This window comes from Phascolarctos cinereus, unplaced genomic scaffold (assembly GCF_003287225.1).
Source record: "Phascolarctos cinereus isolate Bilbo 61053 unplaced genomic scaffold, phaCin_HiC Scaffold_4;HRSCAF=312, whole genome shotgun sequence".
Classification (NCBI taxonomy): domain Eukaryota; kingdom Metazoa; phylum Chordata; class Mammalia; order Diprotodontia; family Phascolarctidae; genus Phascolarctos; species Phascolarctos cinereus.
Genome location: NW_027555847.1, coordinates 688,876,454 through 688,903,238, shown reverse-complemented (window position 1 = coordinate 688,903,238; position 26,785 = coordinate 688,876,454). Strand labels below are relative to the sequence as shown.

General features: G+C 43.0%; 2 protein-coding genes across 2 annotated transcripts in view; both read right to left on the bottom strand.

Moving 5' to 3' along the window:
• Positions 1–26,785, bottom strand: part of RIMBP2 (RIMS binding protein 2) — a 435,603-nt gene that overhangs the window by 26,681 nt on the left and 382,137 nt on the right. Inside the window, 4 exon segments of the mRNA XM_078154256.1 lie at positions 6,558–6,716; positions 7,802–7,954; positions 14,998–15,465; positions 17,084–17,235. Coding sequence (XP_078010382.1) covers positions 6,558–6,716; positions 7,802–7,954; positions 14,998–15,465; positions 17,084–17,235 — 932 coding nt within the window.
• On the bottom strand, positions 622–3,168 carry LOC144457210 (RIMS-binding protein 2-like). The gene is made up of 3 exons (XM_078154529.1): positions 3,025–3,168; positions 1,724–2,464; positions 622–675 (listed from the first exon to the last, which is right to left on the bottom strand). The coding sequence occupies exons 1-3, from the start codon at positions 3,166–3,168 to the stop codon at positions 622–624; spliced, it is 939 nt and encodes a 312-aa protein (XP_078010655.1).

Below are 26,785 nucleotides of genomic sequence, written 5' to 3'. Positions count from 1 at the left end.
AGGTAGGACACTATGACCTCTATAATCTCTTTTATTTGTAGGTCTATGATCCAATGATCCATTCATCTCTAGGGTTCTTTCCACACCTCATATTCTATAGTCTTAAAAATTCAGAATTTTCCAAATGTACTCCTTGGAGCATAGCTGTCTGTGTGAGGGTAATAAAAACCTATGGACTGGAATTTCTTTTGTATGTTCAGATTGCCCGAGCCTAGCTCTTTCTGTGCACTGCTCTAAAACAAACCTCAGTGACTTATGGGAAACTAAGGGGAATTCTTGGGGCAGTTTACTGCTCATTTAGATGAAAAGCTGCAATTACTCTGAGGAAAAAGAAAAAAAAGATTTGTAATGTTTTGTGATACTGATTTGAATAAAAGAGCTTATGATGAACAAAGGGAGAATATATTCCATACTACACTTCCCAAGCTGTGGACAAAGACTCCTGGGTGTAAATGTTAAAACCTTGAGGCTTCCTGGACTGCTGGTGAAATCCTTGCTTGGTGATGGTTTCATATTTAGTGCCCACTTGCAGAAACATAATGGATTGCACCAACTCAGCCTTGCGGGTGGAGTGGGATGGGATAGATGAATGAGATTGGGTGAAGGTTCAGGCTAACCAGTTCAAAGCTTCACCTGCATTTCCATTTCAAAGTACAGGATATAGGAGGGGGTGATCTGAAAAGAGGGTGCAAATTAGAGATGTATGGGAACCAACTCAGTATAGTGGATAGAATGCTGGATTTGTTCTCAGGAAGATCTGGGTTCAAATACCACCTCTGATACCCACTGTGTGACTCTGGTCATGTTGTTTAACCTATCTGTGCCTCCCTTTCCTTATGTATAAAATGAAGGGTCTGGGTTCAATGACTTCCAAGGGTCCTTCCAACTCTAGGTATCTGATCCTATGAAATCACTTAATCTCTCTGAGCTTCAGTTTCCTTATCTGTAATGTGGAGGTAATACTATCCGGACTATTTATACAACATACAATTATTGTGAGGCTCAAAGGAAATAATGTCTGTAATGTGCTTTTCAAGTTTTAAGGCACAATACAAATGTCAGTTTGTTGTTGTTGTTGTTGTTGTTGTTGTTGTTATTATTATTATTACTATTATTATTGAACACCTACTCTTTAAATGCTAGTAACTCAGCTTCAGGGAACAGTTAAAGAATTGCCTTAGGTATTGAGTACCAAGGCTGGCAAGGGATAGAAAATTCATCCTTGAATCTGGATGGCAGGAAGGATAAGGCAGTCTAGAAGCAAAACATAGTCTCATTTATGAACTCTTCCCTTCAATTTTGTTTTAAAGTCAAAGAATAAAAGCCAAATACTTTAATCCACAATGATCTTGTTGGCAGCAGCAGTCATAACAATGGTGATGGGTATATTGGGGGGAGGGGGAAGTACAAACTTCCTGATAATTCTAGTTCAGCTAACCCTTAATTAAAATTTAGATTCAGTTGTCCTTTAATAAAAGCAGCCATTATTGTGATTTGTTCTGTGGGAAAATCATCATTATAAGCAAAGTAAGGAGGTCTTGAGCATGGGAAGAAGCCTGCAAAATGATGAGGCTGAGGGAATTTAAAAAAAATGCATGAAGAATGAAAGGAGAGCCAGTGGAGAAAGTTCCCAAAGATGGGCACCAGGAAATCAAAAGAAGAAAGAAAGAAAACCGATTGGATTGGCAAGCAGATAGTAGAAGGGAGGATTTACTTCACACACCAAAGAGCCTTCTCCATCTCTGGGAGCTGATTTTGTAAGCAGGACAGGCGCCCCGCTGTCACTCATCTGGACCTTCCAGGCACAGCAAGGGTCTTCTGGCTTCATGGGATCACTGTAGTGACTCTTCCTGGGGCTAGATCTCTCGGGGCCAGGGGAGGTCTCATTCTTCCTGATGACCTCACTGGGGGCAAACTGCTCTCCAAAGTCTTCCTCAATGCTGGTCTGCCGGGTCAGTGTTTTCCTACGGGCCAGAAGGGGCCTGGGACTTCTCTGGCATGAACAGTGGCTGCGGCCTGGGCAGCAGGGGGGGCCGGCGTGAGGGAATGGATGACCGTGAACATTTCGGAAGCTAAACCGAGACTCCTCTTCCTCACTCCCACAGTCAAGCCCGCTGTCTGGGCTCCAGGTGAGGGCCCTGCTAAGCCTGTAACCCTTATCTTCAGGGGCAGACTCCTCTGAGTGGTGGGCAAACCCAGAGAGCCTGTGCTTGGTGGGGAACCACGTGGCCTGTTGGACCTTATCTTCAACGCAGCACCTGGGGAACCTAGGCCCTCTGGGCCCTGAGGCTTTCACCTTATAGGACAACCCTAAACCTTGTCTGTGCAGCATCTCAGAATAGTCTCCGTCCTCTTCGGCTACTTCTGGGATACTAAAGAGTTTTTTACTGTGGCGGGTCTGTTGGGGAAATTCGGGCTGTTCCCAAAAAGCTGCATCGGTGGTGGTCCTATTATCACAGCACTCCTTGAGTAGTATGGAATGTTAAACCAAAAAAAGAACAAAACAGGAGAATAGGTGCAGAAGAAAAAGTGAACAAGAAAACAGAAAATGAGGCCAAAAAAGGAAAGGAAAGAAAAATAAAGACAGAATTAGTTTTAGACATGATGACAAACGGAAGGCATGCGGCTTACTCAGTGAGGGGGGAATGGCAGGCTCTGGATGATTCTCTGAAAATAAAGACATGTTGAGAGTGTTGGAGAGAAGGCAGGAGATCACAGTACAAACAGAGAGCAGGCATACTGATGCTTGCGGAGGAAGGCGCCAAAGCAGCCCGTTAAAAGAGAAAAAAAGAGAGGAGAGAAAATCAAAAGGAGTATCTTAAAGGGAGGGGTTCGATGAGGGAGATGTTCTAGGTTCTATGGGGATCAGAGCTAAGGATGGTTCCAAGCTCACTGCCTAAGACAGAGTCTTCCGTATTTTCCATGGGGGCTTGCATCTCAGCCTACCTAGGTTGCTGGCCATGTGTCGTCTTGGTTGGGACAAGCTTCATGTAGTAACATTTCTTATCGGCAAGAGGCACGTACCACAGGGGAAGTATTCCTAGGATGGTACCCCACACTGTAATGGGGGACCCCTACTTGCTGATGACAAGATGACACCGGCAGTTCTTTTACCCCTGAGCTGAAAACTTCACCCAACCAAGACGCCTGTGGGCTTCGATCTGACATCAAGCCTTCAATCAAATCCTGCTCCTAGATACCAGCCACCCCCAGGAACAGAATACATACCGGCTAGTGAGAAGGGATGTGCATTTGGAGAAGAGCAGCTGGAGGGAACATTTCCATGTAGCTGTTTCTCAGATAGTAAATGAGAATGAATTTGTCTGTTAAACATGCAAAGTACCTCCATATACTGGAGAGCACATATCAGTATAGTGGGGATGGGTAGCTTTGTTTGTGGGACCTGAGGATGATTTAAAGGAAGAGGGAGAAGTAAAGATTCCATTGGCTTTCTCTTATACGGGCATCACAGTACTTCCCCCCTGGAGGGAGGGCGGTAATTCATTTCTTTCCTTGAGATTGATGTATTTTACCACCATTGAGAGGCCTGTTGGGTGGGGAGGTAGCATTGTTCAGTTGGATACAAGATGCACATGGAATAGTTGGGCAAGAAGGGGATCAAGAAAAGTGTGGGGAAAAAATCATCAGGTGCCATTTGCACAAAAGCAGAGGAAAACTAGGGGCACTGTTGGGTTGCAAAAAGCTCTGATTGAAAGAGCTTCTGTGCTCACCAGGGATGGAAGTGAAGATGGCTTGGGTCAGTCAAGAAGGTTTTGGGGGATGGAGGAATCATCATACATCAGATCTGGGAGGAACTTTAGAGTGCATCTAGACCAGCCCAGGTGTAAACAGGAACTCAATCTAGTATATCATCATCCCCATGGTAGAATGTAAGCTCCTTAAGGGCAGGGGCTTCTGGGTCTTTGTCTTTGTGTCCTCAGTGCCTAGCACAGTGCCTGTCCTATAGTCAATGTGTGGCAAATGCTGTTGAATTGAATTGTTGAACTGTACAACTGATTATTTAGGGCTGGAAAGGCACCTTAGAGGTCATCTACCCAACCTCATCTTACAAATGAAGATGCTGAGACCCAGAGAAAGTTAAGTGACTTGCCCAAGGACACAGTACTGATAAGTAGTAGAGTTGGGACTTTAATCCAATTCCCTTGACTCCAAATTTGGCCCATTGTCATTCAAACCTCTCCTGAAGACCTCTAGTAAAGGGGAACCCAAAAGGTCCCAGTGAGATTTGAACTTTGGCCACTGGGCTCATTACTTTAGAACCATTCTCTTTCTTTTAGAACCATTCTTAATGTAAAACAATTTCGTAATTCCCCCTTACCCTTACCTTCAACTGTAGAATTCTCATTTCCCATTGCTTTGTCTTTTAACTTTCATGGGATTTAGTCATGGAGAGCCATGTCAGCACTGGCCAAATGAGTGAAGATCAAAGCAAGATAGAAAGATATTGGATTTTTGTTCCTGCAGACCTTTTGCCATGGAGGTTACAGAGGAAATTCCTGGTAGAACATAAGCTCCTTGAGGGCAGGACTATTCCATTTTCGTTGGTGCTTGATGCTCAGTACGTAGGTGCTCAAGAAATGCTCACTGAGTTTAATTGCAGGTGAGTTTGCTGACCTCTAAGGTCCCTTCTAGTTCTGAGAATCTGGGGCAATAGGAACCACCAGTAGGAGATAAGAAGCCCACTGAGGATAGGCTTTGATACTGTTACTTTGAAAGGTCAGGAGGCATGGGAGTCTATGGAAGTAGGAGCGGTGGGGCTGTCCAAGTGCATGGTCCATGGGAGAGGAAGGTTTTTAGGAAGAACCTGTGTCAGGTCTGTGTCTATGCAAGGCATCACTGATTTGGTAGCCACATTGAGATGATGGGTTTGGTGATTTCCATCCAAACCACACGGACCAGTGCATGGCTCGGAATTCAGTGAGCTTTGCTGAGGGCAAGGGGGAGGTTTCCACATATTGGACAATAATTCTCTACAGTCTCCCCCAGAGATGACACACTCTTAAACTGTTGGAATAAGGGCAGGGCAGCTCCAAAGAAGGAGGGAAGAACGTATGTCTATCTATTCTGATGTGGGTGAGGGGAGGGACAAAGGGCCATCTCCCATTTGTGAGATTATTATTATTTTTTTTGGACCTATGATTTCACAAGTGTGGGAACTTTCCTTAGGATAGGGAGGGAATTCCCTCTGTCAATGCTGATCAGAACTTGCTCTGCAACTGATGGTCTTAGAGAGTCACCTGCGATCCTCAGAGTATTAAATGACTAGCTGAGTTTCAAAGCCAGACCTAGCTTTTAGCTAGCACCTAGGCCAGCTCTTGACACCTTGATTCTCCCCTCCCTCCAACACATGGTTTCCTGGCACCGATTCCTCTTTATCCAAAGGTAATTGTCCCAAAGGACAATGTTCCTCCTCAAACTGAGGCTTTCATTATTCATTTGGTCTTTTCTCTCCTACTATGGATGGAAAACCAGTCTTGGAGTCAGGAAGACTTAGGTTCAAGTCTCACCTCCAACACACACTAGACGGTGCAATCCTGAGCTTTTATTTTCAACTCCTCATTTTACCTTCAGTGCTCTAGATCCTCTCTAAGATTCTAAGTTGCAGAAAAGGTGTCAATCGGCATTGATAGAAGGAGTTTCTTCATCAGAGAGTTCCTCATACTGCTGAAATCACAGATCCAATTTCCATCCCTATCCTTGGTACACTCTGAATTCATTGAAGTGCATTCATGAAGTATACAGCAAAATGTTCTGTGAGGACCAAGGGGGAAAGCTTATTACTCAAGGGAATGTATGTATGTGTGTGTGTGTGTGTGTGTGTGTGTGTGTGTGTGTGTGTGTGTGTGAATGTGTGTGTGAAATCAAGAAAGGTTTCAAGGAGGAGGTGGCATGTGCACTCAGCTTTTAGGATGGGTAGGAATCCAGCAGTCAAAGAGAGGGTAGAAGGGCATTCCAGTCAGAGAAGAGGGTACACAAAGGTGGGAAAACATGGTGTGTGCTCAGACAGAGAATAGAATATAGAGTATGTGAAGGTCAGGAATACAAAATAAGGCCGGAAGGGTGTAGTAGTAACAGGTTGTAGAAAGCCTTGAATTCCAAGGAAAGAAGTTTGAACCATCCTTGATAGGCAATAGGGAGCCATGGAAAATTTTTGACCAGAAGAATGGTATAACTAAATCTCTCCACCTTATTTCTCCAACTACAAAGATAACTCACAGAGTTGTGTTACACCTCACTGCAACTCTAGCTGGGCGCACAGAAGGTGACTGAGAAATACCTGCTGAGTTGAATTGCATTGGCTTTCCCCCTGCCACTCCCATGGCCCAAAGGGCCATGATTGATGAAGTGAGAAAGAGATATCCTCGTGCTAGGTCAATAGAAAGAAGCTGGCTCAAGATTGAGCATTTTACATGTGCAGTTTGTGGGACCATCTAGAACTGGGGTGCCTGAGCTGACCAAAGGGACAGAAAGAGAAGGAGAGATGGCCCAGTGAGAGAGAGACCCAGCCTCAGTTAGAACTGCTCCTGGCCACTGACCTTGAGCGTATTGTGCGGGGTTCCACTGGACCGCCTCCTGCCCCCATCCTCCAGCTGCATTTCTGAATAAAGTTCCTCCTCATCCTCTTCCATGATGTCGGACAGGTCAGAGCCCCGGCTGCTCTCTGTGTGATATTCCTCTCCATGGCCATAGTGTGACTGCAGGAGCAGAGTTAAGAGAATAGGATATTTACTGACATGGCACCGCTCTCTTCACACAGGGTGCTGGGGTTTCTCTAAAAACTTAAATCTTTTAGGATTTAGAGCTGAATAATCACTTAGAGATCATCAATGAGGGGAGCACAGGCACTGGAATCAAAGGACCTGGGTTCAAATCTTGCATTTGATGCTTACAACCTGTGGGACTGAGGGAAAGTCACAGTCTCTCTGGGCCTCAGTTTCCTCATCTATAAAGTGAGAGGTTTGGATTAGATGACCTCTGAGGTCCCTCCCAGTTCTGGATCTAGGGTCCTATGATCTAGTCTCCCCACCTCCATTTTATAGAGGAAGAAAGAAGAGAGGAGTGCATAGAGTTACAAGGGTCAAAGTCAGGATTCAAACCCAGACCCCTCAACTCCAGATCCAGCCATTTATCCCTGGCTTCACCGCACCACACTGAAGTTTGTTTGTTTGTTTGTTTAATTTTTCTGAGACTGGGTTTGAACTCAGGAAGAGGAGTCTTCCTGACTCTCCAGATGTGGCTATCCTTTTGTAGTACTATGTAACCCATTCAATTTGTAATCCACTAAAATGTGAGCTCCTTGAGATCAGGGACTGTCTTTTGCCTTTCTTAGTATCCCCAGGACTTAGCACAGTGCCTAGTCCATAGTGGGTGCTAAATAAACATTTATTGACTGGCTGTCTAGTTATTTTATTTTATATATTTAAAAACTTTACTCTGAGAAGGGATCCACAGGCTTTATTAAAGAGTACATGACATAAAAAGGGTTAAGAACCCCTGCTTCAGGTTAATGAATGGACAATTCCAAATAATAAATAAGAAAAGGACCTATCCACAGGAGAGAGGTCAGGGTCCATATTCTCTACCTTTGCAGGTGAGTTCAATAAGTATTATTAAGCACGTCCTATCAGAGGTTTCAGTGGGGAGAGTTGAATTCTTTGGCTAAAATGACACCTTGGAGATAAATAGTAAAATTCAACTTCCCAGGCGGTGGCTAGGTCACTGTCACCACATGGGAATCATGAAGAACTGGCCACTGCCAGCTACATGGGCTACCAATTACCTGCTTGCCAAGCTCAGAACCCTTCAGGAAATCATCCACAGAAGCTCCTCTCCTTTTGATGTCTGGTGAGTCATAGCCATCCTCTTCCTCCTCGTCGGAGTTTACATAATGCCCAGCCCTGCTCCTGTCCTCAAACAGGCTCCTTTTCTCCAACTGGGAGGGAAAAAGAGAAGAAGCAAGTAAGGCGAGGCTACTTATCTGTGGCAGGAACTAAAAAAAAAGATGAGGAGTTGGTGTTAGTGAGAAGAATAACAGACCTTTATATGTCATTTTACCATTTGCAAATTGTGTGAACTACATGATCTCACCTGGAGTCTCACACCAACCAGGTGAGGGATATGCTATGACTATATCCCCCATTTTATAGATAAGGAAACAGGTGTGGAAGGGTTAAACGACTTCCCATGACCACGCAGCTAGTGAGTATTGTGGCAAGATTAGAACTGAGGTCTTCCTGCCTTCACCTTTGAGAATGGTGAAGCGGGACAGGTGCTAGACTTGGAGTCAGGAAAACCTGAGTTCAAAACCAGCCTCAGATATCCCCTGACTGGGTGATCCTGGGCAAGCCACTAAATCTGTGTGCCTCTGTTTTCTCAATTATAAAACACAGAGCTTGGACTAGATGACCTTGGAAGTCCCTTTTAGCTGCAAGTATATGATCCTATGGAACTCTAGGGGCATCTTTGTTCATTTAGAAAGGAAAGGTTGGAATAGATGATCTCTGAGATCCTTTCTAGGTCCAGATCTATGATCCTAAAGACCTTTCTGGGCCTATTTGCTCATCTAGAAATGGAAGGATTGGTATGGGTGACCACTGAGGACCCTTCCCACTCTAGATTGATGAGGCCATGACTTTGCTGACATTGAGTTACTTTAAAGTGGCCAAAGGGTTCTCAAAGTACATGTTCTTCTTTGCTTCTGAGCAGCTCCATCCCTACTTCAGGACATACAGATGATAATAATGACTAATCCAGGGTCATACAGCTAGCATATGTGTGAGGCAGGATTTAAACTCAATTCTTCCTTACTCTAACTATGAAAGTCCATGTCTCATGCTTAAGTAAGACCTGTGTGATTTTGAGAAAAATCATTAGTCCTAGACACTCTTCTTCTCTTAACACAATGCCTGGCACACAGTAGGTGCTTAATAAATGTTTATTGATTATTGATCTTAATTCAGGTTAAAATCACATTAGCTTTCTTCTTGGCCATATTACGTTGGTGTGTTATATGGAACTTGGAGTCCTCTAAAATTCTCATGTTTTTTCAGAGAAGCTTCTGCCTAGTCATACTTCATCCAGTTCCTAGCCTTTAAAAAACATACTAGTAGGGAAGAATAACAGTTAGCAAATGGATTTCAGAGGGGGTCAGGCCATCCCTGGCAAAGCCATTGCAGAGAGGCTCAGGAGTTGGAGTCTTGGGTTCACTTGTGGTTGTCATGTCTTAAGGACATTGTCTTGAATATGTCCAGTTGGGGTTGGTGAATGATGAGACCTGCCTATCTGAAGGAAAAGAGACTTAAATGTGTCTGCCTTGGCACCAGAGTGCAGAACCAGTGGGTAGAGGCTGCAAAGAAGTTGATTTAGGCTTGATGTCAGAAAACTGTCCAAAATTGGATTGGGCTACCATGACACGTCTGGAAGTCAAGTGGAGGCTGGATAACCCTGCCAGGGACGTTGTAGAACTTCCTTCCTGCCCTGAGATTATAGGAGACTGCTCCAACAGAGAATCTGAGCTCTACTGTGCGTGGCCATAGTTGCCATCCTAATCTAGTCCACTGGGTGGCACTAACTGCTCAATTTTGAAGATTTTTTCTTAGCTCTTCTGTCTTTTTGGGTAGATGCTTTGGAGAAGAAATGTAACTAGTTTTTCTGATCTTGACTGCTGTGTCTACTAATATTGGCTTTATAAGGGTGGTTTATCCTCCTGGATTTGGGTTTCTGAGATCCTAGACATTCAGAAGAGCTTCTCCATTAAGTAGAATACAGGGATAGTGAGGTGGGGACCAGTTATTTGGGGACACTTTGCCCAGAATAGAAAAGATTCAAGGGGAACATGACAGTGTCTTCATCTATTTGAAAAGCTATCCTAAAGAAGGGGGATTAGCCTTGCTTTGCTTAGCTCCAGAGGGCAGAACCAGGGGAAAATGCGTGCAAGGTAACACAATGCAAATTTAGGGCAGATATCAGGAAAATTTCTTAACCATTAAAGCTGTCCAAAAGTGAAATGGGCTGTAGGTAGTAGATTTCCCTTACTGGAGGTCTCAAGCAGAGGCTGGATGATCAGGGGTGTTTGTTTCTTTGTTTGTTTGTGGTTTTTTGACCACTAGGTGGAGCGGTGGGTAGATCACTAGGTTTGGAGTCATAAAGTCCCGAGTTCAAATCCAGCCCCAGACACTCGCTAGCTGTGTGATCCTAGATAAGTCACTTAACATCAGCTTCCTCAACTGTAACATAGGCATAATAATAGCACTTACCATGCAGAGCTGTTGTGAGGATCAAAATGAGAGAATATTTATAAGATTTATAAAGTAAAATTTATAAACTTAGCACAGTTCCTGGCACATAGTAGGTGATATGCCTGTATCCTACCCATCAGCAGCAGCCTTAGCATCATCATCATCATCATCATTGTTATCATCATCATATTGTAGAGGATATTCTTAATTAGGTATGGTTGGAATAGATGGCCCTGAGTAAGGTCCCTTCTAACTCTGACATTCTATGACTGAATAAAATAGTGAAAGAGAGGGAAAGAATAGGGGAGACCCTTGTTAAGACAAAATTCCTCACTAAGGGACCTGGGATTTGGATATTCTAAGGGGTCACAGGTTCCCAGAAATATTACAGCTCTATAAAGAGACTTGCTTCCATGTAGATCATAGGCATGGCATTAGTCCTATCTGTTAACATTGCTTTTTATAAAGGTGGCTTATATTTATACCTTTGGGAAAGAAACTTTCTGAAGGATGAGAATCTCAGCAAAATCCTACAGATTTACATAGTTTTGTTGAGACTACTTTTTGTCTCTGAGTCATTCATTGAAAGGCATTGGTCTTAGAGAACCTGGTTAGCACCTTATATTTGCCACTTTCAAGCTGGCTTACCATAGGGAGCTGGGAGCAGTGGGAGGGAAAAAACAATGGCTCTGAAATCAGAGTTTATGGCTTCAAATCCTGCGTCTTTACATAGTACCTGTGTAACTTTGGGTAAATCACTTAATCTCTATAGCCCTCAGTGTCCTCATGTATAAAGAAGGGAGTCTCTTCTAACTTTAAATCAATGGTCTAATGAGTGTTTTCTTCATCTATAGAATGTTATTAATAATGCTTGCACTACCTACCTCAGAGAGCCCCTTAAAGGGCTATAGAAATGTGTCTTTTTAAAATTATTTATTCATTCATCAAATTTTTATTTGTTCTTATAGTACCTGAGGGAAATTTGTTACCATGGCTTCAAAGGTTAAAACAAGATTTTAAAAAATATTTATTGTCCACTGTTTTTATGGTTCTGGACTATTTGCATCCAGCCTATGGTAGAGCCTTCTGAGCTCATGTTTGTCTGATCAGCCACGGGTCAGACATGCTGTATATTGACCCTGATGTAGCGATGTCATTTTGGTCCTTCTCTGATAGGAAGGACAACAACCAGCCATAGACAAATCCTGACTCTTAGTGGGATCTTAAGTTATTACAGCTTAAGACTGCACTAAGACTTTGGGGACACCCTCCATATCCCAGAGGAAATTGTATCTTGCATGTTAGATTTCTCCAGAGGAAACTGTACATTTCTGGATGAAGGTACTAGCATTAGACTACACTTTGCTCATCCAAGAATGATTAAGAAGGATCCTTCTGTGTATTCTGTTCAAATCTTATAGGGATCACTTCATACAGTGGCTGAGCCTTGAATTCAATAGGGTGGAAGAAGAGAGAAGGGAGGGGTAAAAGAGAGGGAGGGAGGAAAGGGTGAGAAAGAAGAAAGGAAGGGAGAGAGAGAAATAGAGATGGAGAAGAAGAGAGGAAGCAGGGAAGGGAGAGAAGGAAGGAGATAGAGAAAGGAATGAAAGAAGAAAGGAAAGAAGGGAGAAAAGGGAGCAGGGAAATGTGAGAAATAAGGGAGGAAGGTAGAAAGAAAGAAGGCAGAAAGAGAGGGAGAGAAGAGAGGAGGAAGGGAAGGAAGGAAGGAAGGAAGGAAGGAAGGAAGGAAGGAAGGAAGGAAGGAAAGACAGGACAAAGGAAAGGAGAGAGGGGAAGAAAAGAGGGAGGTGAAAGGAAGAGTAGAAGGAAGCCCTGGAAGGTAATTGTGGGCCAAATGAAGGAAGGAAAATAATAAAGGTAAGCATGAAAAGGAGAAAGGAAAGGGAGAAGTGTGGGAAAGAAACGGAAAGAAAAGAAGAGAGGAATAAAGAAGGAAGGAAAGGTAGGAGGGGAAGGCAGGTATCAGGCCCTCCTGCTTTGATATTTGTTGAGATTCAGGGTAGGAGTCAGTAAGGACACTTCCAATGCAGACAGAACAGATGGTTCCAGCACAGACTGGGCGGCAGAGAGCAAAGGGTCAAGTTCTTTCCCAGCAGGGAGCACGTCTGTTGCAGCGCAGCCTGCTTAGGCTCCAGCAGAGCCCCAGGTGGATGCTGACGAGCATTGGAGAGGCAATCACTTTGAAACTAGACCCATAAAGGAAGCCCCAGAGCCTCCTTGCTCCCTGTGGAGGAGGCTGCTACTGCTTTATGTGGGAATTCAGTCCTGCTGATCCAGCTCCTCTCGGAGAAGAATGAGAAGGTCCCTTCTTTGAGCAGGCCTCTATTTTCAGGCCTGAAGCATCTTAGGACTGGTGATCTGGAATTATCCTTTATCACCCAATGCTCTTTTAGATACAAGGTGATGTTCACAGAATCACAAAGCCTTAGACTGTCAGAGTAGAAAGGGTCTTCAGAACTTGAGTCCAACCCCTTTCTTTTCCTGAGCCCCAAGGAGCTAAGATCTGATTTAGGTGGCACAGTGGATAGAGTGCTGGGCCTGGAGTCAGGAAGACTCCTCTTTGTGAATTGAAATCTGGCCTCAGATACTTACTAGCTGGGTGACCCTGGGCAAGTCACTTCACCCTATTTGTCTCAGTTTCCTCATCTGTAAAATGAACTGGAAAAGGAAATGGCAAACCATTCTGGTAGCTTTGCCAAGAAAACTCCAAATGGGGTTGCAAAGAACCAGACATGACTGAATAACAATGAAACTGTGTGTATTGCCTGGCAATATGGTGGCAGAAGGGCTAGAGCTTGGTGGCCTTGGTGGCCTCTACCGCTGTCCTTTAAAGCACCTTCATTACCAGAAGGCCCCTAGTGACACTCCCTGAAGCTCTAATGAAAGGTTAAGATAATCCTTCCAGCTCTAAATCTATGGTCCTATGTAGTTTCACTTCGGTGATTGATGAATGTTCTCAGCATAGCCATTTTTTTGGACCTGCTATTTCATTAATATTGGTGAGGAAATTTTGAATAGTGAGGAAATTTTGAATAGTGAGGAAATCTTCTCTTCCGGTACAGGTAGGTATCTCCTCTTCAATTTAAGAGTCTTAGAAAATTTGCCTGGGGCACTTGGAAGTGAAGCCACTTGCTCACTCATGCAGCCACATGCACATGTAGCGGAGGTAGGGATTGAACCCAGGTCTTGACTGAGGCCAGCTATCTATGCCATCAAGCTGATTCTTTAATAATCAATAATAATAATAATAATAATACTTTAACATTTACAAAGCATTTTGCATACTTTACCTATTTTGAGCCTCACAATGACCAAGTGAAGAAAGGAGAAGGAAGAATAGGAAGGAGGAAAGAAGGGAGGGGAATAAAGGAAGAAGTGGAAGGCAATGAGGGGGAAGGAAAAGAAAGAGAAACAAGGAGGGGAAGGGAAGGAGAGGAAATAAACATTTATTAAGCACCTATTATGTGACAGGAGATATGCCAAGTGCTGGAGGAAGGGAGGAAGAAGGAATGAAAGGAGAATAGTGGGAAGGAAAGTAGGAGAGGAGATCGAGGGTTATAATCCCCATTTTACAGATGAGGAAACAGGCGTCCTGCAGAGCAGGTCCCCCCTGCAGGTCAGTGCTGTCTATCATGACACACTTCCATCGTTAATTACACTTTTCTTGTGTTTATAAGTCCTGTTGTCCAAAACAAGTCACGAACTTTGTAAGGGCAGGGCCACGTTGCATAAGCTTATTCCAGCTTCTTTTGTTAGAAAAGAACAAATGATTAAGATGAGAAGAACAGCCAAAATACCAAGGAGCCTGGTGACAGGAGTTCTGATCTCCTGGGCTATCCTTTTCTCTGAACATTTCCTTCCTCTGTTATCACCTTTTCAAAACTAAAATCCATGATCCTAATCAGAGCAGCTCCCATGGCATGTAGGAGCTGTGACCATGTCACACGTGTGACCTCTGCAAGTACCTAGCCAAAAACAGGTGGAAAGTGATGAAAAGATATTTCTGGGGCAGGGGACATTTAGCAAAGAGTGAAGGAACTCTGTGAAATTCTATACCAAAAGCATAGAAAATATCTTTTTTTTTTGGGGGGGGTCAGAAATCCCTGAGTTCAAATCCAGCCTCGGATACCTATTAACTGTATGATCCTGTTAAAGACTTTTTAACCTCTCTCAGCCTCAGTTTCCTTATCTGTAAAATGGACATAATAATGACTGAAACTCCCAGGGTTATTGTGAGGATCACATGAGAATTCCAAACATAACATATGTGAAGCCCTTTGCTAACCTCACTATTACTAAGATCTGGGTCTTATTAATTGCACACATATTATTGCACACAAGCTAGGTGTGAAATCCTGGACAAGTCCTTTAACCTCTCAATGCACTCAGGCAACTCTCTATGACTCTATGTTGTAGAGGAGTTGCCCCCAGAAGAGAAAATTTCCACACTAGGAGTTTAATATACTAATGAAATTACTGCCCCATCCCACTCCCATGGCTGTATATAATTATATGAGAACTTGGTGCATGCCTCCAACAGAAGATGAGCTTCTTGAGGCCAGGCACTGTTTCCTTTTAATTTTGTATCTCCAAAGCCTAGCATGTAGTAGGCCATAAATGTTCATTGAACTGAAATGAATTAAATTGTTTGGTAATATTGGGTTCAGCATTTCCTCAAGGAAAACAAACCAATAAGGACAAAAGGATCCTTACTTACTCGATTACTCTCCGCCATGCGTTGCGCGGCTTCCCGGGCCATGGCTTTGGCCACAGTATTGGGGACAGGGGCGCCCTGTGGCTGTGGGAGAATCCGATTGGGTGAGGGTGACCGCCTCCCAGGAGCTGAGCTCGGAAAGTTGGATGTTGGAGGTTCCAGCATGTGGCCGTGTGCGGGGGCAGCCGAGCGAGTCTGCTCCCAAGACTCATCCATTTTGATGTGGGGACCCAACTGTTCGTCTTTGGTATCTGGGGCTCCGGCACTTGCTAATGGCTTAGGTTTGGGAGTAGTTCGAGGGTGTGGGGTTGGAGGCACCAGTAGTTCGGGTGGAATGGCAGCTATTAAGGAGTCCATGGATTCACCTTGGGTGGAAAGTGTTCTCACGGTCACCTCCTTGGCTTCCAGGTTCCGGATGCGCATCAGCTCTACTGTTGTGCTGTCAGCTGTCGGGAAGATGACTTCAGCCACCTGAGGACGCAGAGAGCCAACTTACAGGCTGGTTGACAGATGCCCTTCCTGGTGTGACCTATTAGATACATGTCGTTTCTCTTTCCAATAGTCAGTGAAGGGAAAACTGGCTACTGTGAGTAGTAAGTAAATGCTAATTCCTGCCAGGTCTAACTGCCCATCTAACTGGAAAAAAATGTGGAGTTGGCCAAGCCAAGTTCAAACTGGGCAGGAAATCCTGTGCCAGACAGACATGGCTTGAACAAAACATGTTTAATGAGAAGCATTTGGGGCTAATGGGCCCAGCGAGAGGGGCCGTTATCTTTTCACGTCTGAAATGAAGGGACTAGGGGTTGGTTGACTTAATGGTAGTCTTTATCATTTAAGAGTAAGGTGGGGAGCAATCCAAGGTCTGTTACAATAACAGTTTTAGAGGCTCATTCCTCTAAGTCAGGGGTTTTGAACTTGGGATCTGTGATCTGTATGTGGACAGATTTCAGGGAGTCCATGAACTTGGATGGAAAAAAATGACATCTTTATCTTTACTACTACTAGAATTAAGTGTTTCCTTCAATTATTTAAAAAGATGATTCTGAAAAGGGGTCCCCACACTTCCCCCGGCTGCCACAGGGGAACATGACACAAGGAAAGGTAACAGACTCTTGTTCTAGATTAAGGCAATGTCTTCTCTTCAATGTTGATACTCTCCAGAGGCATGATATACTCTAGCCATGATTTCCTTTAGTGATTAAAGACAATTAATTGTTAACTAGAAAATTAATAACGATGATAACTCTTTCCAACTACCAATTATCCAATTAATAATTAGCAGCAGCATGCTATAGTTTAAAGGTCTCTGGATCTGGAGGTAGTTGACCGAAATTTCAGCTTTGCTGCTTGCTACCAGGGCAACCTTGGGAAAATCACTACCTTTCTGGATCTCAGTTTCCTCACTTGTAGAATCAGAAGTTTGGACCAAGTAACCGCTAGTCCATTCTAGCTCTCAACCTGTGGTCCCATGAACCTCTCTAGAGCTGGAAAAGACCTTCGAGAGTATTTTCTCCATTGAATTTAGCTGAGGTTAGCTGGAGTCACACCTTAAAGCTGTCCAGGAATGGTACTTAGGACTTTTGTTGGGAATTATAGGAGGGATTCAGATAAATGCACTGGGAAGAGCTGGTTAAGGTGAGATACTGAATGGAAAATCAGAGGGCAGTTGGACATTAGGCTAAAGGCATCAAGGACCTTATTGGGAAGGAATGCTGAAAGTGGGGAGAGTTCCACTTGCTTCATAGGTTTTTTTCCTAAAGTTGGTTTTGGGGAGGCCCATCTGGCCAATGGCCTCTGCCCTGTACAATAGAACCCCATGGTGCTTGGGAGGAGTAGGTTTCCTTTGGGAGGCGTCAAATCCAGTGATGCTGAGAATTGGAATTAAAGCTCATCTAATCCAACTCCCTGTCTTTACAGTTGAAGAAAGCGACTCCCAGAAAGATTAGATGACTCGCCCCAAATCTCACAGCTAATAAATGATGGAACTGGGACTCAGACCCAGGTCCTTGGACTCCACATTCAGTGCTCTTCCTACTCAGCTTCAGGAAAGCAAAGTACTTGGGCATGTATGTGTATGTATGAAACTCACCCTCTGCCCTTTTGCATAAACACCATAGCCAGATACATTGGCTCCATTGGACATCCCAGTGGGTGTGAGAGTTGGTGGTTTCCAGGAGACCTGTATGGTTGCTGGAGTGGTCCCGGCTTGAATGGTGACATCTTGAGGTGGAGCTGGAGGACCTACAAAAATCAAGAGACCCCTTCATTGAGTAACTACTTGAATTTGGAGGGTGGCTGTCACCATTTCCATTGTTATAAGATTGAGAGGGAATGTCCTTCTATATATGACCCAGGATCACACACTTAGCTTCAGAAAAACAAAGTATCTAGGGAAGTCGAGAAGGGAATAAAAGACATTTGGGAAATAGTGGGAAAAGATGGCAATAGCTAGTTTAAAGGTTTGGAAAGTGGAAATTATAAAAGTTACAGAATCACAAAGCAAAAAAGGAACCTCAGACACCATCTAGTCCAATAGACTTAGCAAAAATCTGTTCTATGACATTCCCTACCAGTGACCACTGGATCTTTGCTCAGAGACCTCCAGTGAAGGGTCACACACTACCTCACAAGGCAGCTCATTCTACTTTTGGGATTGCGCTAATTGTTCAGTTTCCTGGTCCGGCTGATAGGTGATGAAGGATTTAGATCAGAGGAGCACCATAAATTCCCTGTCCTCAGGGAGTTTACAGTTTGCTTGGGGGGAGATAAGACTCCTATATATGAGACAACCAGACAATAGCCGTGGATCAGATTATATGCACAAATAATCCCTCCTTTACTTCTCAAGGGTCCCCATCTTTCAGGAAGCCCTTGGCTTCTAGGAGGGCATCTTCTCTGTTGGGAGAATTCCTCTCCCAGTCTTTATTTTAAATAACAATTTTGCATGGCGTGGTTCCCAACAGAGGGACAAGTGTATGGAGATTCGAGGCATCATAATTGCTTTGTGTTTGCCAAAGGCAGATAAACAAATACTTATTGTCTGTCCCTGGAGCTGCCCTGGATAGATAAATGCCTTTGTTTGCAGCATTTTAGCTATGGCACAGAGGCGGAAGCTGCCAGGGAAACAGCTGCTTCTTGCTGGGGAGGGCACTTTACCCATCAAAAATCATTCCCGGTTTGTGTGTTTGTTTGCTTTGATGGGTTTGTGGGCTCTATGGGATGATTCCACCATCACTGACCCACAAACTTGACCCTATGTGTTGGACTAGAATGGTGCCTAGCACAAAGTGGGTACTTAGTTAAGCAGCATTTATGGAAAAATTTAAGATTTGCAAAGCACTTTATATATGTTATCTCATCTGAGCCTTGCAACAACCCTGTGAGGTAGATACTGTTATTATCCCCATTTTACAGATGAGGGAACTGAGGCTGAGAGAGATGAAATAACTTAATCAGGGTCATGGAGCTAATTAGTGTCTAAAACAGAATTTGAAATCAGGTCTTCCTGTTTCCAAGTCAAGTGATAGATCAACCATCCCAGCTAGGTGACCACTAAATGCTTGTTGAATTGAATTGAATTCCATAATACAAACCCAGCATTAGACATGCCGACTAGCTTATCCTGCTAAGAACATTTATTCAGGTTTCTCTCTCCACCAAATGGAAATCAGAGTGGTCAAGATAGAAGAAATACTTCTTCTATGTAGTTCACTTCACGCAAACTTTAGATGAATCAACGTTTATTAGAAGCCTACTCTGTTCCAGGCAGTGTGCTAAGAAGAAGCTAAAATAAAATCAGTCCCGGTCCTCAAGGAGCTTAATGGAGAAGACAGTCTGAGCGTAAATAGATAAATCCAAGATACAGAGTGGACAGATGGCAATCTTAAAGAGAGAGGTACTGGCAGCTTGGGACATTAGGGGAGGCCGCCTGCAGAAGGTAGAGCTTAAGTTGGGTCTTGCAAGAAGACAGATGTTGAGAATGGATAGACAGGCATTATGAATGAAAACATGGAAATGAACGGACTTTTTGTTGGGGTTCTACTGTTAATATACATGTATCTTCAGCACTTTAAGGTCTTGCCTCTGAGCTAGGTAGAATAAGGATGGTTATTCCCATTTTAGAGACTGAGGTTGACAAAGGTTTGGTGATTAGCCCAAGTTCATATAGCTAGTTGGGATTCCATACCTGGTCTTTTGACAGGGCTCCCCACTCTACTATGTGAGATAAAATTCATTGGAGCAGCAACTCACACTGATGTAGCCCTTTTCTCACACCATGAAGGAGGAAGGAGAAGTATCATCATTTAGCTTTTACGGAGGGGGAAACTGAGGCCCAGAGAAAAGTGATTTGCTCAAGGGCACACAGACAGTAAGCATCAGAGGCAAGCTTTTACCCAGGTGTTGGACTCTGGAATCAGTGTTTCCTTCCCCGTACCACATGTCCAATCCATTGCCAAATGTTGTTATTTCTATCTCTATGGTATCTCTTGTATGAGCCCTCCCTTTTATCTACTCACATAACCTGGTATAGGCCCTCATTATCTCGTGCCCGCACTATTGTAATAGGCTTTTGGTAGATCTTCCTGCCTCAAATCTTTCACCACTCCAATAAGCTGCCAAAGCAAATTTGCTAAATCACTGCTCTGATCATGTCCACCCTACTCAATAAACTTCAGTGGCTCCCTCTGTCCACCCTAGTCCCATCTTGCCAAGACTGGAGTCAGGAAGACTCATCTTCCTGAGTTCAAATCCTGCCTTAGACACTTACTAGCTGGATGATCCTGGCCAAGTCACTTTACCCTGTTTGCCTCAGTTTCCTCATCTGTAAAATGAGCTGGAGAAAGAAATGGCAAACCACTCCAGTATCTTTGCCAAGAAAATCCTTAAATGGGGTCATGATGACATGACTGAAATAACTGAACAACAAGAAATAATAAAAATACCTAGATTCTATATAGCATCTTAAGGTTTGTAAAGCGCTATTCATGTATTATCTTATTTGATCCTCAAAACATAAATTCCTTCATTTGATTGTAATTTGTCGTGATTTTGAATCCCTTGACCATCTAGGTTTATTCTTTGCTAGATGCCCTCCAAATTATCAATGTCCTTTCTGAAATATGGGACCCAGAACTCACTATACCAGATGTGGTCAGGAAGACCAAAGGGCAGTGGGACCATCACTCCCCTGGTTCTGAGCGCTATTTGCGCTGACCTCAGTCTACCATCACATTCTTTTTTTTGTTTTATTTTTGTTTTTTTGTTTTTTTGCTAGGCAGTGGGGTTAAGTGACTTGCCCAGGGTCACACAGCTAGTAAGTGTTATGTTTCTGAGGCTGGATTTGAACTCAGGTCTTCCTGACTCCAAGGCCGGTGCTCTACCCACTGCGCAACCTAGCTGCCCTGTACCATCTCATTCTTACTCACATATATGTATCCCCCTCACCACCACCAGAAGAAGGTAAACTCCTTGAGGGCAGGAAGTTACCATTTCAAAAATCTTTGCCTCTCCAGCACTGAGTGCAGGACCTGGTATATCACAGATGCCTAACCAAGTTTGTTGAATTATATCCAATATATGCCCAATATGAATAGAGTCCAATCCCATCTCTTTAATAGATAAGAAAACTGAAGCCCACAGGGGTTAAATGAATTGTTCAAGGTCTTAAACCTAAAGCCTCAGCTTGCTTATCTAGACACTCTTGGCACAAATAGAAGCCAGCCCTCCTAGAATCCTATGTTTTCCTAAACAATGACAATAACTATAATAAATAATAATAGCACTTACTATGTGCTTTGTACTTTACAATTAGTATCTCATTTAGTCCTTACAACAACCCTGGGAAGTGAGTGCTATTATTATCCCCATTTTACAGGTAAGGAAACTGAGGCAAGCAGCGGTTAAGTGACTTGTCCAGGGTCATACACTTAGTAAATGTCTGAAGCTGGATTTTAACTCAGGTCTTCCTGACTTCAAGCCCAGTGCTCCATCCACTGAGCCAAGTAGCAAGAAGGGGCTGTCACATTTCAAAATAAGCAAACACCCCGTACCTGTCCTCTTTCCCCCCACCTCCCAAACACATAACTTTTACCCAGAAAAACAAGCAGGAGACTCACTCAGGAGACAGTGTGGGTTAGGAGAATGAGTCTTAGACTTTTACCCTGCAGATCTTGGTACAAATCCTAGCTCAGATATCAATGGGTCAATGGGTAAGTTTCCCAACCTCTGTAAGCATCACTTTTTAATTTCTCTGAAAGAGGCAAAACGGCGACATAATTGAATCCAATGCAAAACACATTAATTAAGCAGCATGATGTGACTGAGGGAGGGCCAGATCTGAGATCAGGGGATCTGCGTTTTGGTACTTATTTTCCGTAAGATTTTTGGACAAATAACTATACCTTTCTGTGCCTCAGTTTCATCATCTGAAAAATGAGGGAGTTGAAACTGAAGATATCTGGGGTCCTTTCCATCTTAATCGACGATCCTAAGATCTCTTTTGGGCCCAGCTTGCACTGTTCAAGGCTCTGGAAAGTCAGTCAATTTGTCAACAAGGCTTTATTAAGCACCTACTATGGTGCTGTACACCATGTTAAGTACTAGGAATACAAACAAAAGCAGATGCTATTTATCTGTCTTCATGAAGCCCACAGTCCAGTGGGGAAATGATAATGATATGCATGTACAAATAGAATATATATTTGATAAAATTGGAGGTAATCTCAGAAGGAAGGCATTAATATTAAGGGGGACTGGGACAGGCTTCTCGTAGCAAGTGAGATTTTTGCTGAGACTTGAAAGAAGTTAGAGAAGGAGGCAGCGATGAAGAGTGAGAGAATTCTAGGCATAGGGGACAGCCACCTTACTATCTTTCAAGAAAGAGTGGATTATTGCAAAACAATAAAAAAGACTAGAGATACTGAACACTGATTAAATTTGGTAATCCAAAAAATGATAAGATATCATGGAAGAAGCAGTGGGTTTGGAGGTTGGATAGGTTCAAATATTAATTCTGCCTGTGAGGCCTTGGGTAAGTCAACTTCTCTGGGCCTCGGCTCTCTTATCTGTAAAATGAGGGGATTGGACTAGATAAGCTAAAAGATCCCTTCCAGCCCTAAATCTATGAACCTATGGGAAAAAAGACAGAAATGAAAATAGTCTCTGCCCTCAGGGAGCTTACTTTCTGCTGCAGACACAATGCTGTCCATTCCCTCTAGTGCCCCAAATCCAGGCATCATAGACTTTGTGCTGGAAGGGATCTCAGAAGCCACTTAGTCTGAGCCTCTCCTTTAACAGGCAGAGACTTATGCCCGCTCTGAAATAAGGAAAGCATCTTTGCCATCGTTATGGGTGGCAAAATGGGCTAGAGGCTTTCTCACTGGTCCCACTGCTGCTGAGTGGTTATTTTTCAGGAGGTACCTCACTAGTCTTGCTATAGGTGAAAAGATTGTTACGTTTTAAAGGAAATCTCATCCTTGAATGACAGGTTTAAATTACACATTCATTCCATGGAGGCTGAATTGAAGACAATTCATTTAGTAATGCCTCATTAGCATGGGTGATAAGGTATCGCCAACCTGGAACGGCAACAATCACTCCACTAAACGCCCTTTGCAGGAAAAGACTTATTAAGATGATGACTCTATCTCACAGCAAAAAAGAAAAGAAAAAGAGGAAGAGGAAGGATTATTAGCAGCTAGGTGTTGTGGATAAAGTGCCAGGCCTGGAGTTCAGAATACCTGGCTTCAAATTCAGCCTCAGGCATTTACTAGCTATGTGACCCTGGGCAAGTCACTTAACTCTGTTTGTCTCAGTTTCCTCATCTGTAAAATGAGCTGGAGAGGGAAATGGCAAACCACTCCAGTATCTCTGCCAAGAAAACTCTAAATGGGGTCACGAAGAGTCAGACACAACTGAACAACTAAATAACAACACAGGATCACTGGGTAGAGAGACTAGAATAAACCTCCCTTTCCTCAAGGTCACATGTGCTCATGCCCTATCCCAGATGGAGGCAATCCAAAGGCAAAGATGAAAAAACAACCCCTGTCCTCAAGGAGCTTACATTCACCTTCTTTCTCAAGTCTTCCATCTGACCTTTCCCTCCTCCTGTGAACAGAAGACCTCAGCTCTTACCTTATTGAGGAAAATGGGGCTATCCATCATGAGTTTCCTATTCTGTCCCTTGCCACCTCTCTCCATCAGCATGCATTCTCTCCTCCTTTACTCCAGGCCCTTGACAGTGGTGGTTCTTAGAGATACTTGACTCCAATCCCTTCTTGTTACAGATTTTTCAAGTAGAGTCCCAGAGATATTAAATGATGTCTGATCATGCCCTGTGGCAAAACAGACTCAAACTAGATTCCTCTGACTCAATCCGGAGCTTTGTCTTCTACCGCAAGCTAATTAATTATTCTAGCCAAAGTCAACTCTTCTCCATCATCATAGACCAGCTCTCGAGCTGGAAGAAGCCTTAGAGGCTAGTTAGTGCAATCCCCTCTTTTTTTATAACTGGGGGAAACTGAGGCCCAGAGAGGGGCAGTGACCTATTTATACCTTTTATCCCATCTTATTTGCCTCTCCATCATTGTTACCCCTTTTGTTTCTCTTCTTCAATGTCTCCTTAACCAGTTAGCTCTTTTCACGGCTTTCTACAAACACGTCCAGCTCTCTTCAGTCCTTATATACCTTCATATAATCATGGTGTTCCTTCAAGCCATCGCCCCTTATTTCTCCCCCCTTTCACAGGTTCGGTGGATAGAACTCTGGACCTGGAGTTTAGAAGACTTGAGTTCAAATCAGGCCTCAGGAATTTACTAGCCATGTGAACCTGGGCAACTCACTTAACCTATTGACCTCAGTTTCCTCATCTATACAATAGGAAAATAACGGCCCCTCCCATTTTCTCTATCTACATTCTCTCTCAGTGATCTCAATTATCACCTCTATGCTAATGACTCTCAAGTCTGTATTGATAGCCTTCGTCCCTCTTCAGAGCTCCAGTTAAAGCACTAGACTTGGAGTCAGAAAGACCTGTATTCAGATCCTGTCTCTGATGCTTACTACCTGTGTGACCCTAGTCAAGTCTTTTCTCAGCCTCAGTTTCTCCTCAGCAGTAAAATGGAGATAATAACAGCACCTCAAAGAGTAGTTGTGAGGATCAAGTGATAATTACTATCATCATTATAGCTAGTATTTATATCAAATAAGATAACATATTCAAAGCACTTTGAAAACCTTAAAGTGCCATATTTTATGATTAGTGATTACTATTATGATGGACATCTCCACCTAGAAACCCAATAGGCATCTCAAACTTAACACATCTAAAATGGTACTTATTATTGTCCCCCTATCACGGGTGAAATTTAACAAAAAGGTGAACTGAGGCCATTGTCTGAGCAAGATAACATTTATTAATAGTGATGTATGTAGCTATCAATAAATGGGTCAATTGCTCGCCTCCATTTATGCCAAAGACCCTGAGTAGACAGATAGCTCCCCTTTTATAAGTTCTTTGGAGTACAGAACAAAGAACACAACTGATGACATCATGCAATTGAGGACAACATGATTGGTTATAGAGCTGAGGCGCAGGGAAAAATATGATTGGTTGGAAGTTTGGCAAAGGGAACTAGTGATGACTCACCCCCCCATTCTCTCTTGAGACTAAGAAAAGTTCATTCTTTGAGTGCAGCTGCAAGGTTTAGAGATAAGGACCAGACCTTTTGAATAGAAAACTAGATATTCTTGAAGGATAGCTTGGCGGTGCAAAGATACTAGAGCTGACTCCCTTATGTTCACATCCATCTACCAAGGTCAGCTAAATTTCTTGAGGCAAGAACAAATATGTGATTAGCAGGAGAGCTGGATTTTTAAACTTAAACCATTATAGGCCAGCTGAATCTCTGAGCTAAGTTCAGAGACAAAGAACCATGACTTAAGCAGTTACAAAACAGAAGCAATTAACTGTAAATGGAATCAGTAAGAAAATGATACGGGATCAGTTCAATCTTCTCACCCTCAACCTTGCCCTCCTCGAAATTTGCCTACTTATTTTAAAGGTAACCTCCATTCTCCCTTGCACCCAGGTTCTAAAGCTCAATTCTTTCTTTACTCTTACCCACCACACTACCCACATAGCAATATATCCAAATCAATTACCCAGACTTGTTAATTCAACTTCCACAATATCTTTTATATCCATTCTTTTCTATCCACTCCCATGGTGACCTCTCTTTCAGGCCATTATCTAAATCTCTCACCTAGAGCACTACAATAGCTTCCTACCTGGCCTTCCTGCTTTAGTTACTCCCCTGCCTAGTCCATGCTCTGCACAGCTGCCAAAATAATCCTCCTAAAACCCATGTCTGACAATGCCAGTCTCTGGTTCAAGAATCTTGGATTCTCTACTCACCACTTTCCAAGCTCTCCCCCTATCTCTCTGTTTCTGTTCATAGAGTCACTGTCTTTTTACTCCCCAAGGCTCACCACCTTGGAGTTATCTAATAATAGCTAGTATTTATTTAGTGATGTAAGGTTTGCAAAAGGCTTTACAAATACTATCTCATGCAGAAAAAAAGAGAAAAGGACATATTTGTACAAAAATATTTATAGCAATTCTTTTTGTGATGGCTAAGATTTGGAAATCAAGGGGATGTCCATCAATTGGGGAATGAATGAACAAATTGCGGTATATGATTGTGATGGAATATTATTGTGCTATAAGAAATGATGAGCAGGATGATTTCAGAAAAAGCTGGAAAGACTTACATGAACTGATGCAAAGTGAAATGAACAGAGATGGAACATTGTACTTAGTAACAATGACATTGTGCAGTGAAGAACTATTCTCAGCAATACAAAGATCCAAGACAATCCCAAAGGAATCATGATGAAACATGCTATCTGTCTCCAGAGTAAGAAATGATATTATCTAAATGCAGAGTGAAGCGTACTGTTTTCACTTTTTTTTCTCATTTTCTTTTTCCTTTCATATTTTCACCTTCCTTCCTTATTTCCTTCCTTCCTTTCGTTCTTTTTTTTTGTTTGTTTGAGTCTTCTTGTACAAAATGACTGATGTGGAAATGTTTTACATAATTGCACGTGTATAACCTATATGGGATTGCTTGCCATCTCAGGGAAGTGGTGAGGGGAGGAGGGATAGAATTTGAAATTTAAAACTTTTTTTAAATGTTAAAAATAGTTTTAACGTGTAATTGGGGGAAAATGTTTTAAAAAAAAAACAAGAAAAAATATCTCATTTGATCTTCACAACAACCCTGGGATATAGGTGCTGCTATTGTCCCCATTTTATAGATAAGATAACTGAGACTGACAGAGGTTAAGTGACTTTCCAGGGTCACACAGTCAATAAATGTCTGAGGGTCAAATTTGAACTCATGTCTTCCTAACTCAGGTCTCAAACTCTATGCACTATGTCACCTGGCTGCCTTTGACTCATCCTTGTCTCTTCCTTATCCTTGACTGTACATATCCAACCAGTTATCAAATCCTTCATTTTTCTATCCATAATACATTCATATCAAAGCCCCTTCTTTTCTCTCCCATTGCCATGATCTCAGCTCATATTCTTTTCTAACCTAGGTGATTATACTAACCTCTTTTAACTTCCAGTCTATCCCCTCCATCCCTCCCTTATTTTGTAGGCAAGAGATTAGTTCTCCCTCTCTCCCCCAGGGGTGATGATAGTTCATGAGCTCAATCCCAATACTTACTGATCAGCCCAGAAGCTCTACCCTGGCGATATCTGATGTGAGTGGGGGTTGGG